At 34.6% G+C, this 20252-nt stretch overlaps 1 protein-coding gene across 1 annotated transcript in view; it reads left to right on the top strand.

The window, feature by feature from the left end:
* FCHO2 (FCH and mu domain containing endocytic adaptor 2) overlaps positions 1-20252 on the top strand; it is a 110026-nt gene that overhangs the window by 47122 nt on the left and 42652 nt on the right. Inside the window, 3 exon segments of the mRNA XM_040622193.1 lie at positions 9013-9057; positions 11943-12015; positions 15150-15174. Coding sequence (XP_040478127.1) covers positions 9013-9057; positions 11943-12015; positions 15150-15174 — 143 coding nt within the window.

Here is a 20252-nt window from a genome sequence, read left to right as displayed (position 1 = left end):
CTCTAGTTGGCTTGCTGTGGGTGACTAGTTAATAGCTCTTTCTTTGTATTTGTTCAGCTTATGGGCATCTGAACAAATGAGTCTGGGGGCCTAGTTCAGTGATGGAAATTTTGTGTTTCTCAGAAAAATAATACACTCAAAAATTTGCATTTGATGTATGAAATTCATAGACTTAAAGGATTTTGTGTTTTGAGATCCATTCTAACTTTCAATTGTATATACTACTGATTGCTGTTAATATTTTATTTCTCTTGTTTTGTAAGGGCCCCCTCTGGTGGATGAATTCCTTCTTAAACTAGTTTTTGTCCTGTGGGATTTGTATTTTAAAAAGAAAACAAGTTTGGTAAAAAATTTGTATATCTAAAAATTAACCTATTTTTCTTGTGCTGAAAAATGACCATTTTTTCTTTAGTCGTTATCTGTTCAAAGATACAACCTCTAACTTTATGTCCAATTTTCCTATGTAAATCAAACACTGAGAGCATTAAAACTTTTTTTTTATTCATTGAGACATTTTATACTACTTATTATATGAAGTGCCTTTTTTGTCCAAGTTACTTTTTAAAAAATTAAAATAGGGGCGCCTGGGTTGCTCAGTCTGACTGTTGGTTTCGGCCCAGGTTGTCATCTCAGGGTTGTGAGATTGAGCCCCACATGGGTCTCCATGCAGAGTCTGCTTGTCCCTGTCTCTCTCCCCCTCGTGTGCACATGCAAGCACAATCTCTCTCTCTCTCAAATAAAGAAAATCTTTTAAAAAATTAAAAAATTAAGATATAATTGATATATAGTGTTGTATTAGTTTTAGATATGCAACATAATGATTTGATGTATGTATAGGAGAAATGATTACCAAAGTAAGTTTAGGTAATGTACATCCCTACACAGTGATAGTTTTTTTTAGTAGTTTTTTAGTAGCTCCTAAGAACTTCTTTCTCAGCAGCTTTCAAATATATAGTACAGTATTGTTAACTATAGTCTAGGACTTACTTATCTTATTACAGAAGTTTGTACCTTTTGACCATCTTTAACTATCTTACCCACCCTCCACCCCTCAACTCCCACTATTAACCACCAATCTGTTAACTGTAGCTGTGAATTTGGTTTTCTTTAGATTCCACATATATGTGAGATCATACAGTATTTGTTTTTTTCTGACTTATTTCACTTAGCGTCATGTCCTCAAGGTCCATACATATTGTTGCAAATGGCAGGATTTCTTTCTTTTTCTAAAAGCTGCATGATATTCCATTGTATATACACAACACATTTTCTTTTTTTTTTTTTTTTTTAGATTTTATTTATTTATTCGACAGAGATAGAGACAGCCAGCGAGAGAGGGAACACAAGCAGAGGGAGTGGGAGAGGAAGAAGCAGGCTCACAGCAGAGGAGCCTGATGTGGGGCTCGATCCCATAACGCTGGGATCACGCCCTGAGCCGAAGGCAGACGCTTAACCGCTGTGCCACCCAGGCGCCCCCACAACACATTTTCTTGATCCAGTCAGTGGACACTTAGGTTGTTACCCTGGCTTGGCTATTGTAAATAAGGCTGCAGTGAACATGGGAGTATATATAGCTTTTTGAGATAGTGATTTTGAATCCTTCAGATGAATGGCTACAAGTGGAATTGCTGGATCATATGGTAGTTCTATTTTTAAGTTTTTGAGGAACCTCCATACTGTTTTTGTCATTACTTTTTAAGTAGTGCCTGGCTCTTCTGGAATTAGAATCAGTGTAAGTGGATGCTTGGAATCTCAAAGTGCCTGTGGTCTGAAGGGTTATGAATAAACAGGTGCTTTTTAATTGTGAATATCTTTCTGTGTTCTAATGACATCCTAGTATGCCTGCCCATTCTCATGTAGTTTAATTGCCAAAAGAGATTAAAACCATATTTTTGGAGTTTCCTGTTTTATAGTCATTCTGCTAATTTACTGTATGCTTTTTATAATTCATAAAAGTTAAGCAAGTTTCCATTTATAAGACACAAAAGGATAAATAACCTAAAAAGTTGGTAGGCCAGTATATGTTTAAATAAAAGATTTTGCTGAAAAACTTACCGGTATTTTCATTATATAACATAGGCTTATAGCTCTCATATGAAGATTTCCAGGGATTATACTGTGTTTAAAGATAAAAAATATGAAAATCCTGGGAAAGGTACACATGAAAAACAATCAGCCACAAATGAAAAAGGAAAAATAAGATTCCTGTGGTCATAGTGCCTAAATGAAATCGGTTGATTAGTTTAAAATTTGGAGAATTTTAGCTTCTACATTATGTTTATTATTTTATTTTATTTTTTAAAAAGATTTATTTTAGAGAGAGCGCAAATGTGTGCAAGCAAGCGAGAGGTGGGGGAAAGGGCAAGGGGGGAGGGAGAGAGAATCTGAAGCAGACTCGCCTCTGAGGGTGGAGCTCAAAGGAGGGGGGGCTCTATCCCAGGACCCTGAGATCATGACCTGAGCTTCAATCAAGAGTTGGCTGCTTAACTGACTAAACCACCCCAGCGCCCGTATGTTTATTATTTTAAAATATAGGATAAAGCAAATAATTTTTTAAAAATCTAAGGTCATCTTTCTAGAGTGCTCAAGGATTTGGAATAATGTCAAATGTACAAATAGAGCTTCCTACCACTCCCCCCGCCAAAGTTTTCTTTAAGATCAGAGAAGCAAAAATGCTTGTGAAGAAAGCAAAATTAAAAATAGCTAAGAAGAGACAAAGACCTACAGTTACACCGTGATTTCTTGGTTTTCCTATTTCATAGCTTGGGGGAATGACTTACAGGAATTTTCCTCTTTCATGATGATGATTAGGGAAGAGGATAATGTAGGTTAGCACAAATAGAGAGTAAAAGAGGTAACAGAAAAGTAATAAGAAAAAACTTCTGTGAAGAAGTACACCTTTACCTGTTGTATCTAGCCATTCAGAGCAGAGGCATAGAACTCTGCCATATGGGATGTATATAGAACCTCATAATGATTTTCATCTATATCTTTTAGAGCAGGAATCAGCAAACTGTGGCCATTGAGTTAAGTTTGGTGCTGCTTATCTTTGAGTTGGGTTATAGCAGCTTGTAGAGGTTTATAAGCAAAGAATTGGTTTACTTTTTTAAATGATTGGGGGAAAAAATCCAAGGAGTGTTTTGTAATACATGAAAATTAGAAAATTCAGATATCATTGTCCATAAAAGTTGTTTTGAACAGTTGCACTTACTTGTTTATGTATTGTCTGTGGCACCTTTTGTCCTACAACAGGTCAGTAGTTGTGACAGATCTTAGGGCCCACAAGGTCTAAAATACTTAGTTCACTCTTTGCAGAAATGTTTGCCTAACCCTGTGTTAGAAGATATACTTTCTATGTAGTACAGTAGTGGGTGTGTCGCACTGCATTAGAATTGGGTACCTCATAGTAGTATATAATCTTTTTTCGAAAGCTGATTCTGCTCTTCTTTTTGGGTTCAGAAATGATTTATTCTGACACCTTGCACTAACTACATCTGCAGTCATATCACAGCATAGTAATTGATTCTTATAATAATCTAAACTGTGAAGTAAAGATTAAAATGTGAGCAGGCTTTGTTTAAGAAAAGCTTATTTCATTAATTTGAAGTAGCCACTAAAAACGTTCAATGTATGAACACTGGCAGCAACATAGAAGTAAAAAAATAAGGTAAGCTGATTACAGTTTTTACATGTGCATAATAACAAGGGCCGAGTTTTAGTTCTTTTTGCAATATATAAAAGAAGCTAGCTTAAACCACTTTGAACTTAAAAGGATATTTATTAGAAAGAAACTGAGATACTCAAAATCAGGAATATAGCCAGGCTGCAGAAGGAAACCCAAACCTGAAGGAACATTAAGTATATTTTTCCTTCATTCGATCTCTTTATTTCTACTGCTTTATTTTTTTCTTTGCACAGTGGCTTTCTTTGTTTTTCCAGGCACGTGATATAAGGTTACCTCTGTAATTCCTAGGTATTTCTATTTGTTCTTTAATTGTAGCCACAGCTCAGAATTAACCCAGGTTTTGGCCCCTTTACAGATTTCTGGGAGAAAGAATCTAGTCCAGGTAATCTTGGATCAGGTAACTTTTCTAATTTAATCAGTTCTAACTAGGTCATGTAGTATAAACATGGCTTCTGCACCACTTGTGAAGGGGGAAGTTCCTGGGGAAAAAAGATCTGGTGAGCAGGGCATAATCACCCAAGGTTTTATCACTATCACAGAAGGTAAAAACATGACTCAGTCTAGGAGGTATGTCAGATATGGAGGTTATGTCAGATTTTGGATGTGTAGGAGATTATATTTCAATGTTAAGATTCTGTGTTTGGAGAACTAGATGAAATTTTGAAAGTTTATAAGGTTTTACAGTGACTGAAATTTCATAGTGAAAAACCTGTATTTTTAATTTAAGACCATGGTTCCTAAGTTTCCCTCATCACTGATTCTTAAACTTTGGGAACATATGAGAATCAGTAGTGGAAATTTTTTTCTTTCCTTTTCCTTCCTTCCTTCCTTCCTTCCTTCCTTCCTTCCTTCCTTCCTTCCTTCCTCTCTCTCTCTCTCCCTCTTGCTTCCCCCACTCCCAATCTCTATTTAAAAAAGTGTACAGACAGTTCACTGCCCCGGAAATTCTTATTTCAGTGGTCTAGGGTGGATCCTTGATAACACTATATTTTAAAATTCCTCATCTGAGTCTAATATGCAGCCATTGTTCAGAATCCATAGCATTTTATCACTAGATGCTTGTTATAAATGCAGAATCTCAGAACTCTCCAGATGATTCTTAAGCAGGGAGCATTGCATTAGGAGATTCAAGTAGGTATTGGGATTTGGAACCACTGGATCGAGAGAATTCTTTTTACAAGCCCTTTATTAAAATAAATACTCCGAAGTGAAGTAGCATGGATGTTACAACTTAACTTTCAAATGATTTAACAAGCTAAAAAAGAAAAAAAACTGTGTGTATGGGTATTTGTAGAGAAAGGGAAAGCAAATATGGCAAAAGGTTATTTTCTGCCATAGCATTTATAAAAATGCTGTGACCTGGGGGCTCCTGGGTGGCTCAGTCGGTTAAGCCTCTGACTCTTGATTTCAGCTGGGGTCAAGAATCTTGGAGTTGTGGGATCCAGCCCTGTGTTGGGCTCCGTGCTCAGCGGGGAGTCTGCTTAGGATTCTCTCCCTCTCCCTCTCCCCTAGCTCATGTTTTCATTCTCTCTCAAAAAAAAAAAAAAAAAAAAAAAAAAAAGAGACACGACCAAAGTTCGAGTAACTAGTTTAAGATAATTAGCCAGCAAGCAGGTGGCAAAACGAGAACTTAACCTCCATGCCCTTTGAACATCACCCAAGCTAGAGTTTGATTTTGTTTTTCATGTCAGCTTGCCTGAGTTCACCATCCCAAGCATCTAGGAATGTGGCTGTGTTGCATTCTGCAGGCCCAAGAGCAAGCTTGAAAATTTAGTCATTGACTTCCATTGTTATGACTAACTGTCCCCTCCCCCTACCTTTCCCTCCTTCCCTCCCACTCTCCTGTGTCATAGTTCCCTCCCCACCCCCTATTATCATCATTCTTATTATTAGACTTTGGGATCTGGGCATGTTCAGATATTTTATTTTGGCTTCTAATAGAAACAAGTGTTCTGTGGTTTGAGTTGGGCATATGCAGAAATATGCTTGATTTGTGTAGCCCAGACTTACAATTTCATTTTTCAGGCCAATTATTAACTAGACAGAGTTGCATATTTACCCTGTTGGTGGCCTGAGATTTAGAATTGGTTTCAAAACAGTGGGAACTATTAAGTGTTTTACTTTTTAAAATACTGTACCTCATCCACAAAATGTTTGTGTTGATTAAAGATTGCTGTTAAATTGTCTTTCCTCCTGTAACATTTCTTAAAAGTTTTGATCTATATTAGAATTGGATGAACTCTTTAGGTTGTTGACTTTTCTTTTTTTTTTTTTTGTAGCAATAATTTATTTCTACCTGATGATTAAAGAAAAATCCTCTGTAAGAATTGTTTTACTTTATTGTTGACCTCATGGAGGTCTGCCTTTAATTGAACTCATGATGGCATTTCTATATAATGTGTAAAAGAGCATCAGGAGGCAGAGCCAACATGGTCTTATTTGCTTTTATACAAATTAAATTGCCCTTGTGGCCCAGCATAAAATCTAAGCGCTAAGAGCAGTTATTTATTTTGACAACAGAATTAATTGAGCCTAAAACAGTTGAAATTCCAGTTGTAGCAAACTATTCTTTCTGAGTCTCACTCTGGCTTTGGGACTGTCAAAAAAAGTAACTTGTCTTATGATTAAAGAGCAGAATGATGGGCAGTGGAGTGCATTTGAGGGAGATGCTGAATAAACTTTCTACTTGTGAAACATTTCAGAAGTGACATGCTACAAGGGGGGTCAGAATGTGCATGGATATCCAGCTGAGCTGTCAGCTGGCACAGAGCCAGGCACGCAAAGCTTTGCCATGTGAAGCAGCATGTGGAGCATAAGCCATTTGATAAAGAAAATCTTGTTCATGCATGAGTTAATTTTTTAAAGGTATTTTTAGTATTATTACACCAGAAACTTTGTATTTCTGTCTTTAATAGAAAAGCTTATGGGCTGAAGGTACTCAGTTTAAAACTTTTATATATATTTTACAATTTAAAAGGATCTGGCATCTTATATTTTAGAAATGTTGGTGATTTTGAGTAGTTTATTTTTATTGGACACATCCCTATTTGAAATGGATTTTAAAAGGATGTTTAGAAAAGATAAAGGGAAAAACAGTTGAGATATGTCTGGTATAGGCAAAAGGTTTTGTGAGAAAAAAATGTAGAATTCTGTTGGAGGGAATTTTGGTAGAGTTAAGGGATGCCTTTGCTATTTTCATATATATGAAAGCATCCAAAGATCTTAAAAGAATATATATCATATTTGCTAAGACGATGTTATAAAAGTCTTTCTAGATACTCTATTTTATTTTTTTAAATAATATTTTTTTATTATATTATGTTAGTCACCATACAGTACATCCCTAGTTTTTGATGTAAAGTTCCATGATTTGTTACTTGCTCTATTTTAAAATATTTGTAAAGAATGCAGTTTGTTTGCCATTGATGTTGTGTTTTGTTTTTCCTCTCTAGAATAAGCCCATAGCCTGAGTATTCAAGATTCTGTAAATAGTTACTGGGCACAGATTATGTGATGTGTAGCTATAGGACCTCTCAGATTTATTTGACAGGTGGTCATAGTCTCTTAAGGTTTATTAGTAAGTGATAAAGCTGATAATACATAATAAACTGTTGGTAATTTAGGTAGGGATTTTTCATTCTTCATAATTTTTACATCAGGTAGTTGCTTATTATCAATGGACATACTACAGTTCTTTACCTTTATTGGTCTTTCAGTTTCATCTCATTGTAAAGTGTTAAGCCTCTGATGGATTTTTAACAACAAGCTCATTTAATCGGTTCTTAGCTTCCAGAATTGCTGAGTGGACTTGAAGTCTTTAAATTTTTAATTGGGCCATGTTCTGATTCTGAGGCTTTTTTGGGTGGAAGTAGTAAATGTATTTTTTCTTTCTTTCTTTCTTTCTTTCTTTCTTTCTTTCTTTCTTTCTTTCTTTCTAGGCACATGATATATATAATAAGAATACTGTAGTAAGAAAGGTATTGCTAATTAATTGATTAGGACCTTGGTTATCAACTCACTTTATGAGTTTTTTTAAAGTTATTTTGCTTATCCCTAAATGTTAATGTACTCTATTTGAATAGAAACCCATACTGAAAAAGTAGATCTTAGGTTTGGGGTTAAGAAGAAGGACATTTTAGCCAATATTTTTAGGTGTTCCTACTTGTAGAGAAATCTTTCTTGTTAATCTGTGCTTGCTTTTAAAATGGAATCATCAGTGAGAACTCTGATTATGAACTTACGCATAGGTACAGTTAAGCTGAACATCTCAGAAGAACCATTAATGAAATCTTCCATTTTCCCCTGTTCAGGCTCTATTTTTAAATTTTTTTGAAATAATATGTTGAACCTATTACCATTATTTCACAAAAATACTGGACCTTGTATAAATTTAAGTATTAAAAAACAGGGCTAAAATGACAGTTTAACAGAAGATAATTTTTTAGTCTGATACTTAGCTTTCGGGATGTTTCAGTAGAACAGTGATTCACGCTTTTACTAAATTTCTTACTACCTATATAATTTAGTGTTCCGTGTATAGGAAACATACCATTATATGGGATTTAAGGCTAGTCTTCGCAGATCTGTTATTTTAGGGCTGTTGTGTTTTTCAGCTGATTTCTATTTTATCATCTTCTTCCTCTCTGTAGTCTATCCCTCTTATCAGTGCTAAATTAATCTTCTCGTAAGACCACTTTGGAGGGGCATGTGTATATCACCTCACATGAAAACTCTTCCCACTACCTGCAAACTACAAGTTCACATTCCTTGACCTGCTGTACAGTTAGAGCATCACGACTTAGCTACTATGTAATTAGTGCATTTATCTGTTCAAGTATTTGTAAAAGACCTATTATTTGCCAGTTCACGTAGTCTACTAGACAGACAAATTCCCAAGCTTACACTCTAGTAGTATTTACTATGTTGGTCCCCCCGTCCTTCCCATGAACATAAGCAAGGATTCAGTAACTGCCTTTTATTATGCTTGTTTCTCTCAGGTATCCTGCAACCTCCTTGAAAGCAGAAACTACAGATGGGGTTTGTGTCTCCAGTTCTGTAGTATCAAATATAAGAGTTTTTCAGTGAATTTTGATGATAATAATCGGCTAGTCCCAGTTTTTGTCACTGTTAGGATTATTTGAATTTTTAAATTATTGATATTTTAATTAACACGATCAGATAATAGTAGAACACATGTCAGGTCAGTTAAAAAGCTGTGATAGGCTCTGATCTGATTGTTTTCCATCAGCTTGCTTTTTTTATTTTTATTTTTTTAAATTTTTACTAGCAGTTGTTCATCTGTTTGTTTTTTTTTTTTGTTTGTTTAGGCCTTATTGAATTTGAAGAATGTGACCCTGCTAGTGCAGTTGAAGGTAAGTTGACTGCTTGTAATAGTGTTAACTAGCTAATATCTTCTGTTATTGACTAAATAGAGAGTAGCTGTTGTCCATTGGTGTCAGCATGTCTGTGGAGTGATACAGAAAATCTGAATGTGGTTTGGAGACCTACAGATACTATTCTTTATTTAATAAATAAACAGTATGTTTGCCCAAAGGAATATTGAGAGTTGTTAGGGTATATATCTTAAAAGATTAAATATAACATGTATTTATTTTCAAATATACATTGAGATTGTTTTCTTTATTGACGTCCATTTTAAACATTTTCATGTCATATATATGAAAATGGTCACTGCACATTAATGTATAAGACAATCTAAAGTGAGAAACATTTCAGTAATTATAATGAGGTTATAAATGTTATTACTATCATTCAAAATGAGTGATGATGTGACTTGGAGAAAGGGTTCACTACCCTTCCTGTTTGTTTGTTTGTTTGTTTGTTTGTTTAAAGATGTTATACACCCAACATAGGGCTTGAGTTTACAACCCCAAGATCAAGAGTCCCATGCTCCTCTGAGCCAGCCAGGTGCCCCCCCCCCCCCGTTTAAATGATGAATTTCATAGTATGACCTAAGAGATGCCTGCTGTTTTTGTCATATTTTATGTATCTCACTTTGTGAGATACTAGAAATAATTTGAAAACAATCTTCTATTTTTTTTTCTTCCAAAATTTATGTAAGAATTTGGAGAAAAGGTTTGCTGTTGTGTATAAGGTTCTCATTGGAGAAGTCAGGGCTCTGGTGCCTCAACTTTTTTTTCCTTTAAGAGAGGGCGTAGGGCAGGCAGGGTTAGAGGGGGAGACAGAATTTTTTTTTCTTTCAAGATTTTATTTAAATTCATGTTCACATACAGTGTAATATTAGTTTCAGGGGTAGAATTTAGTGATTCATCAGTTGCATATAACACCCAATGCTCATTACATCAAGTGCCTTCCTTAATGAGCATCACCTAGTTACCCAATCCCCCCACTCCCCTCCTCTCCAGCAACCCTCAGTTTGTTCCCTATATTTAAGAGTTACAAGGCACCTGGGTGGCTCAGTTGGTTAAGCATCTGCCTTGGGCTCAGGTGATGATCCCAGAGTCCTGGGATCGAGCCCTGTTGGGCTCCCTGCTCAGCGGGGAGCTTGCTTCTCCCTCTCCCTCTGCCTCTCCCCCCTGCTTGTGCTCTCTTTCTCTCATTCTCAAATAAATAAAATCCTTTTTTTTAAAAAAAAGGGTCTCTTATGGTTTGCCTCCCTCTCTGTCTTTATCTTCCTTTTCCTTCCTTTTCCCTATGTTCATCTGTTTTGTTTCTTCAATTCCACATGAGTGAAATCATATGGTATTGGTCTTTCTCTGACTGACCTCATTTGCTTAGCATAATATACCCTAGTTCTGGGAGAGAGAGAATCTTAAGCAGGCTCCACAGCCAGTGTGGAGCCCAATGCTGGGCTAGATCTCATGACCCTAAGATCATGACCTGAGCTGAAATCAAAAGTTGGATGCTAAACCAACTGAGCCACCCAGGCACCCTGGTGTCTAGATTTCTTATAGTTCCTAACTTCTTACCGTTTTATAAGCAATACGTATTTAAGTTCTCTGTACTTCAGCTTTCTTTGTTGTAAAATGTGGATAGTAGGGGCACCTGGGTGGCACCTCAGATCATGATCTCAGGGTTGTGAGATGGAGTCCTGCTTCAGGCTCCATGCTCAGCTTGAGATTCCCTCCCTCTCCCTCCCCCAGCTTGTACTCTCTCTCTCAAATAAATAAAATTTTTAAAAAATGTAGATAGTAAATAATACTTTGTGAGAATAAAAATGTATTTGATTTTTAAAATATTATAACATGATATGCAAATGTATGATTTAGGGAATTAGTTTTGCATGAAAGCAAGTACCCTGTTCTAAAACATCTGAATTATAATCCTGGCTATATAGTATTTAGTAGCTGTATAACATTGAGTTAAAAAAACAAAAAGACTACCCTTGAGTTTCCTTATCTGTATGGTGAGGAGTTCTCTTAGGTATGCTCTGGTTGTCAGAGTAAGCAGCTAAGCTTTATTTATTTATTTTTTTGGATATTTTATTTATTTATTTGTCAGAGAGGGGAGAGAGCACAAGCAGGGTGAGGGGCTGAGGGAGAAGTAGGCTCTCCACTGAGCAAGGAGCCGGATGTGGGACTTGATCCCAGGACCCTGGGATTATGACCTGAGCTGAAGGCAGATGCTTAACCGACTGAGCCACCCAGGCGTCCCAGCAGCTAAGTTTTAAATGCTGAATTCCATCAACAATCGATAGCATGACTGATCTCTAAAAAATAAATTTGTCATGCAAGTAGAGGAGGAAGAACTGCTGTATTAGGCAAAACACAGATGATCTTTGTTTCTCATTTATGGTAGAATCAACTTACAACATTGTTTATATTAAAGATAACATATGGGCAAAAGAATGCCATACGTTTTCCGTGTTTACTGTTAATGGATCTGTTGTGTCATCTTTTTTTTAAAACGACACGTTTATATTTTGTAACCTTCCAGACAGGAAACATGACCTGACCTGCATTTATAACAGAATCTAATTTAGTAAATAATGTACTTTCTTTGAAGTTTTAAGATACCTCCAAATGCTTATTTTGTCTTGATCAAGTGAAATGTTCTATAACCTTTCGGTGCATAACAGGCTCTATTAAATTAAGAAAAGTCTAAACAGATTGTGACTCTGATTTAAAAGTTAGGGTTTAGCAGTCGATACTTTTATTTCTTGCATCCAAATTTAGTATTGATATAAATTATATGTCGAGATACAAGATGTATTCATAAGTTTAATATATTTATCAGCAACAGTTATGTTTCTGTAATAATATATTTTTATTTTAAGGTATAAAACCAAGGAAAAGGAAGACTTTTGGTTTGCCAGGAATAATTAAAAAGGAAAAGGATGCAGAGTCTGTGTAAGTATATTACATATTGTCAGAATCCTCTGTTGTTACGAGTAAGACTGTTGTTTTGAATTTGAGAAGAAAAAATTCCATTATAAATAACTCAAAGTATATATGTCTAAGGTTTGAAAAATACAGTTTTCTAACTGTATTTACTAGCTCCTCTGGTTTTAGATTAAAGTACTAACTTTTCTTATTGTTTTAAAATCTTAAGGTGAAAGTTTTAGTGTCTTGAAATTGAAACTTTAAAGGTACTCTTTTTATAAAATGATACATGTGTATTTTAAAAAACAAAAGTGCAGAGGAAACTAAAAATTCTTCTAAGTCTTAATGCTTAAGAAAAAACCCATGGTCAACAATTGAATGAAAATCCTTCTAGACAATTCTAAACATGTAGCCACACAGCGATATATGTACACATAAATAGAAAATGGGGGAGAACAAAGGCGCTAACATGTTTTAAACATTTATGCTAGGTCATCAGTTTTAGATGGGAGGTGGAGTATAAATATGATTTACATTTTTTAAAAAATTAAAACATTAATATACAAAGAATATATAATTTGCATGTAATAAATTTGACAAGTATTGGGTAAGTGAAGTTCTCTACCTTGGCTATGCATTAGAACTACCTGGAAAATTAGATACATTTATGCCAGGCCCCACCTCAGACCAATTAAACCAGATTCTCAGGGTGTGAGGCCGAGAATAATTTTGGTTTGGTTTGGTTTTAAGCAGCATGTGTGATTCCTAACATACACCTAGGGTTGAGAATCTCCAAGAGTTGTGATTTACAAGAGACAAACTGGAATCTTTCTTTCTATAATTATTCAGCCTTATATAGATTGACAAGATGCTAATCAAATCTTAAATGATTTGTTGACTACGTAACCCTGGCTGAAAATTTGTTTAAAATCCCTACTTCTCTAGCATAATTAGCAGAGCTCTCATGGGCACTTGTATTTTCAGTATAAGAGAACAATTTATGCTTTGGGTGTTCTTACCTCCTACCTAGTTAGATTCTTTTTATCTGAGTTTCTCAGAGTGTCTAACTACTCCAAATGTCTGTTTCTTCTTCCCTCCCAAGTTTTACTTGGTTAACAAATTAAGACCAATTGCAAAGTGATTTATATCTGTAGTTACCATCTCATCTGCAAATGTCTTTTCAGCATTTACGAAGGGGATATTTTGCTAAGGAGGTGGAATCCAATCTATTTTTGTAACATTGGAAATACGGAAATCTAAACAGTTGATTTGTAAGTGAAATTATAAATGTAGCCAGTTCATCTTTGGGTCTGTTGTAAAGAATAAAGGCCTTAAATTCAAGTATTTTTATAATATATGGTTTTCACAGCTGTCCATTCAGGGATCGTACAATATTTTTGCATATTCTGTGTTTTTAAAATAGTTTTTCATGATCAGGAATTTCCCAGTACCATCATTAGGCCACTTGGATATTGGAATGGTTTTTTACAGACACCCAGAAGGCCAGAGCCAGAAACCAGTGCTTAAACAACTGCATCATGATTGCGTTCTTTCAACAGTTGCAGGCAGGAAAAATGTTAGAAACCGCTTTGTTTGAAATGCCTGAGGCTCTTGGCATGCTTCTTCGCATAGCCTGAAGGCTTTGAAATGCCAGCAGTTGTGGAAGAGGGGTCCTCCTCAGAGCTTGCTCGGAGCTTGCTCTTCCCGGGGCAACTGCGGGTCTCATTACAGCCCACTGTGAAAGCAAACAGATGAGTGCTTCGGCACAAAGATTGGAGAGCTCAGGCTGAAAGCCAGACAATAAACTGTTTGGAACTTTGACACTTTTATATTTAAAGTGTGTCTTAAAAAAAGAAGGAAGTAGAAGTGCTCCAATATCTTAAATAATTCGATTCTATAGAGGAAATGAATTTATTATTATGGTGCCTTTTCTGGAACCTCAGAGTATGCATAGGAATATACCAGTAATAAGGAAGCTCTTTTTCAAAACTTGTGATTTTAAGGATGTTTAAGAGGCTTTAAAGACACAAGAGGCTTGCATTTACCCTCTTTGGTGCTTCCATTTGGATTAAGAGCGGTGTAGTCATCTCTTTTTTCATTATTTCAGTCTATTTCATCCTGTCTTCCTTTAACAAAATTCTTCCATTTGTAGATTTTTTCTGGTTTGTGCTTAGTCTTTGGATAGAGATGACCTAGATATTAATTTAGTACTTTTTATTACTGTTCATTGGGCTCTCAAGGTATACCTAATACATATGTTTTCAGTCTCCTATTAAAGTGGCAGATTCTGATACTATATGTGCATTAACTGTCTCAGGCCACCAGATATGTTACTAATCCAAATGCCTTTTTAATGTTCACTCTAATTTTTATTAGTGAATTTGTTCTAGAATATGTAGAAATTCTTCTAACCTTATTCTTCGTGGCCTCAGTGTCCTTATGGATTTAGGTCTTTATTTGGTTGAGAAAGATGGTCTTCTTTATGTTTTAGTTTTACATTCAAAACACTTCTTTGCTAGTTTATATCCAAATTAATATTTATCAGTTAAATGATAAAATACCAGTTTTCAGCAACTTACTATATTAGACTAGAAAGCTTTTTCAAGCAGAATTCTGACTACTCATTTAACATATTTGGAGAAAAATGGTTTGGCTTCTATATATATGCTAGCTATGGACATTACTTCAAATGAAACTGAAGTTTTAACAAGAGTATATTGTAAAATGTTGTTTACTTATATTTACCAATTAATACAATTACAGACTTTTTAAAAAAAGCCAAGCTTTCTTCTTAGAATTTCTTTTTTATAACTTTCTCTCTCTGAAGAATTAAAAGCCAGTAGCAATCCTTGTGGGACTGACAGCTTTCTTTATATGATTTCATGTGTATATTTATGGGAAAGAAGTGCTTCTGAAGTATAAGTTTTTAAAATACTTGTAAGCTGTGTGAGTTTTATTTTGCCATGTATTACGGATATAGTAATGCTTTCTTTTGGACTTTAAAATCACTTTGTGTATTTTAATCCTCATGATTTGATTTTCCTAAATATCTTTGTAAAGTTTGAAAGTTATGTTTAAATAACAAGGTGTAAACACTTTGAATATAGTATAATTATAGATCTAATAGTTGATTATTTCTAATATTTTTCTTATTTTAATAGGGAATGCCCTGATGCAGATTCACTTGTAAGTTGATTTTACTTTGATATAAATCATGTAAATTGGCTATTTTCATTAGGAAATACCCAGTATATTTGAGTTGAGTTGTTCACAGATCTTTCCAAGAAAAATACTAACCAGCTTCTTGTAAATTCACTATTAAAATTATTTTACAGATGCATTTTTGCCTTTATATTACTAGATGGTCTTCTATTAAATAGAAGGTAGTTCTACCTACCTTTGTAAAGTGGACATTTTACTTTTAAAATTTGCGTGGTATCATACCATATTGCTTTTTCTTGGGAAATGTGCCAGACCTCAGATCTGCTCTTTACTAATGTATTCCTGATCATTAAATTATTATTTTATCTATTCAATTATTTGAGTTCTAATTATCAATTTAGAAAACGTAACAATAATAACCATGGTCAGTATTTTTCTGTGCTTCTTGTTTTGTAGAAAGTTTGTTTATATTTTTTATTTAAATATATTTCTTTGTATATAATTGAAGAAGACATTAAATGGAGCTCACTGCGGTTACAGTGGGAGAGTAGATTTACCAAATGGTGTAAGTAATGTGTAGACAGACACATTTTTCAAATTGTTCATTAGACACTGGTCATGTTGCTAAGTGTAGTAGAGTCAAGCTGTCTGTCTCCTTTGCATATTGTTCTTGCTTGCATAATTACTGTTTCTTTTGGCCCCAAGTCATTTTGATCTTTTACAGCACACTGGTGTACCAAGATAAAGACATTTTGTGAAATACTGTGTTTTATGTAACTTAAATAAAGTATAAAGTATATTTTCTTTAGAATAAGAAAATTATGATAGTAAATGTATATTGAAAAGAGAGAACTAGATTTCTTGTGAGCTTTAGTGTTAAAATCATCAGTGTTTTAGAATTACATTTAATTTACCAATTGTCTGTTACGATACTCTTGGTTTATTAATTAATGAAAAAGCAGATGTGTTTGATATTTACTTTAGTATTCATCGTGAATTTCGTTTTGGAATTATTTATGCATAGCATTTATTTGACGATTGCAATATTGAATTACTTTAATGCTTCATGTTTTACGTATACTCCCTTAAACATTCGTGATCCTCTCAGCTCGTTGATACTATTCTATAATGATCAGTGTTAACCAATTTTAAACTTTTAGTCAGTACTTGTCTGGAATTAGAAAAGGGCTTTTAAAGAGGATGCATAAGGCTAATGCCATATAAGAAATGATTGATAAATTTGTGTAGAAAGAAAATATCTGAAATTACAAAAAAATACACCATAGAAGAATTTGATTCAGTAAAGATAAATTGACAGAGTATATTTGCAAGCCACGTAACAAGGGGCTACTTTCCTTTGTAAAGTTTATACAAGTCATTATTTAAGGTGAGCAATGTCCCAATAGGAAAAGAGCATTATGATAAAAACAAGCTGTTTTCATAAAAAGAAATAGAAGTGGTAAATAACCATCAAAATGTTGTTCAGAAGAGTAGTCTCATTCTGATGCAAATTAGAATGAAATTCCTATATTTACCTATCATATTGGCAAAAGTTTTGGTATAATCATATTATTGGTAGGAATATAAATTGATATAATCTGTCTTATCGATAGTTTGGCAGTGTCTTCTCAATAAGAAATGCATGTTCTTTTTGACTCTCCAGTCCTACTGGTTGAAGTTTACTGTTACGGCTCTATTCACAAACTATATGTATGTGCTTGATCCAGATGTATGCATACAGTAGTCGTCCCGCCTCCCCCCCACCGCCCCGGCTTATCTGAGGTTTCACTTTCCATGGTTGAGGTTACTCGTGGTGGATCATGGTTCAGAAGCAGATGATCCTCCTTCTGATGTATCATCAGAAGGTCATTAGTAGCCTAACACTACATCACAATGCCTACTACATTCACCTCATGTCATCTCATCATGTAGGTATTTTATTATCTCAGATCATCACAAAAAGGGTGAGTACGGTAAAATAAGAAAGATATTTTGAGAGAGACCACATTCACATAACTTTTTTTTTTTTGAAAGATTTTATTTATTTATTTGAGAGAGAGTGTGAGCAGGAGGAGGAGCAGAGGGAGAGCAAGAAGCAGACTCCCTGCCGAGCAGGGAGCCCCAATGATGCAGGGCTCTATCCTGGCACCCTGTGATCATGACCTGAGCCAAAGGCAGGTGCTTAACCGACTGAGCCACCCAGGTGCCCCATCACATAACTTTTATTATATTATATAATGTAATATAATGTTATATAATATTATATTATATATTTAAAAAGTCTCTTACCGTGTCTAATTTGTAAATTGAACTTTATCATGGGTACGTATGTATAGGAAAAAACATAGTGTATATAAGAGGCATAATCATCCTCAGTTTCAGGCATCCACTGGGGTGTGGGAATGTGTCCTCCCTGGGTAAGGGAGACCACTGTCTGTAGAATAGGAGGGAGGGAGAAGTAGAAACAGATATTTATTTCAACATTGTTTATATTAACACTGAAAACACCCATCAAAATGGACATTGTTTAAATAAATTGTTAAACATTCACTGTAATAGTCAGATGTTATAGAATTAGGTTGCCCTGCCTGCTCATATTTAAAGAGCTTACTAAAGAAAAGCAAGTATGATTTTTAAGTAATTGCCGTTTTAAAAATATAAATGGGTAGATATCATTCTTTTTTTTTTTTTTTTTAAAGAATGTGTTACCAGATGCTTAATTGTGGTTACCTTTGGGGAGCAGGATTACAGTGGTAGTTTGCAGGGAGAAAAGGTTCTCATCTTTTGTTTTATTTATGGCCTATTATTAATTTATGGCCCATTTATGACTTTTTTATGGCTAGTTTTTTTTTTTTTTTTTTTTTTTTTTTTTAATGTAAGCTCTACGCCTAAGGTGGGTCTTGAACTCACGACCCCTAGATCAAGAGTTGCGTGCACTACTGACTTAGCCAGCCAGGCTCCCCTATGGCTAGTCTTAATAATTACTTAAAAAAACATCCATAGCCTGCCTTGTTAGGGAAATTATTGTTCACTTTCTGTTCCTTTTTTAAACGGTCTGTGTAATTAAAAAAATATCTTGAGGGACGTTATCTTTTAAAGGTTGACCAAGTAAGTGTGAATTGCTCTTTCCTTTTAGTTTTAGTGAATCTTCCCGTTGTAAACAGAGATTGAGGAATATTCCACTAACTAGAGAGCTCTGTCCAAGTCTGTTTTTTTTTTAATCACTACCACCACTATCCAAACCTGTCTTTAAGATTGTTGGGTGAATTTACCTGCTCTTTTTTTCATACTGCTTTGGCTTAATGCTTTGCTCCGGTAGTGTTGGGTCTTTAAATAGAAATCATGGATTGAGTGGACAAAGGTGTTAACAGGTATTGTGTAAGTTTTTTATTAATATCAAGTTTCTATGAATAGTTTTAGCATTGAAAACCTAATATACTGAGAATCATTTATTTTAAAGTAACCCATTTACAGCAAGTTGCAAAGATAATACAGAGCAGTCCCGTGTACCTTTCACCTGCTTTTTCCCGATAACTTCTTGCAGAAATACAGTATAGTATCACAGCTAGGATACTGATACGAACACAGTCAAAGCAGAACATTTCCATTACCACAAAGGTCTTTTGTGTGGGTTGCCCTTTTACAGCCATTTCTCTTCCTTCACCACCCTCCTGAGCTTCTGGCAACTGTTAATCTTTTTCCATTTCTATAATTTTGTCATTTCAAGAATGTTATTTAAGTGGAATCCTATTATAACCTTTTCACATTGGCTTTTTTCATTCAGCGAAATTCTTTTTTTTTTCCCAAATTATTGTGTGTATAAATATTTTGTTGTTGTTGAATAGTATCCCATGATATAGGTGCACTAAAGTTTGCTTTAACCATTCACCTATCATAGGACATTTAGTTATTTCTAGTTTTTGGCTATTGGAAGTTACTTTGAAGAATCATGTATGTGTTTTTGTATGGATACAGTGTCCCTCTCTGACCCTCGTAATTTTCTTTCTGAAGACTGTTCTAACAGAAGAACAGTCATTCTATTTCCCCTCCCCTTTTTAAAAATGTTTACGTGGTATATTTTTTCCATTATTTTACTTTCAACCTACCCGTGTTGTTATATATGAAGTGAGTTTCTTATATGCTATAGATAGCATCTAGTTGGGTCATGTTTTTTAATCTCTTCTGCCAGTCTGTCTTTTGTTATATTTGGACAGTTTATATTTAACATAATTATTGACACATTAGGGCCCAGTATGTCATTTTATTTTTTGTTTTCTGTTTCTCTCTCTCTTTTTGTTTTTTCATTTCTTCCTGTCTTCCCTGGGGGTTATTTGAACCTTTTTTAGAACTCCATTATGATCTGTTTATAGTTTTTTAGCATATAATTTTGTATGACTTTTTAAATGGTTCCTCTAGGTCACTCTCTAGTACCTTCAGATAGTTTTTTTTGACCAGAGTTCATAATCTTCAAGAGGTTGGTCCAGAAGCAGCTTACTCAGCCCTATAGAAAACAGCTCCATATTATTGGAAATTATTACATTGTACTGTACAATATATTGTAAACAAATTTAAAAGTAGTATTAGCAACTCCTTAGAACTTCTAGGGGATTAAACCTCTGGTATGTTTCTAGGGGACTGTGAATAAGAATCACATATTTTATAAAAAACCTTAATTCTGATTTCTAATGAATTCACATTTGGTAAAATTTATCTTTTAAAGTATTTTTAGATATTATTTGCATATAAGCAAGCAATATGTAGAACTCAAAGTACTCTAGTTCTAGGGTTGGAACTATATACTCGTCATCTTTTTAATATGTGGAAATCTGCTCTTTACTATTAGATTTTTCATTTCTAGATTTTAATCCAGTCTGTTAACTCACTGCTGGCTACAGCAGACTTTTTATTCAGATTGGAAGCTGTAGCCATGTAAATTCTGCTCTTAGTTCTCCTTGACCTTATGCTGTGCCTGTGAGATTATCCTTCATATTCCTTTTGCTGAGCTTTAGCAAGTGAATGGAGGAAGAATAGCAAACTTTACCAGTAGAAGAATATTGGCTCTCCAATTCCAACTGATCGCTTGGCATTTCTTGGTGGGGTTT

Source organism: Ursus maritimus, unplaced genomic scaffold (genome assembly GCF_017311325.1).
Source record: "Ursus maritimus isolate PB19 unplaced genomic scaffold, ASM1731132v1 scaffold_5, whole genome shotgun sequence".
Classification (NCBI taxonomy): Eukaryota; Metazoa; Chordata; class Mammalia; order Carnivora; family Ursidae; genus Ursus; species Ursus maritimus.
This window is presented reverse-complemented; position numbering and strand designations above follow the sequence as displayed.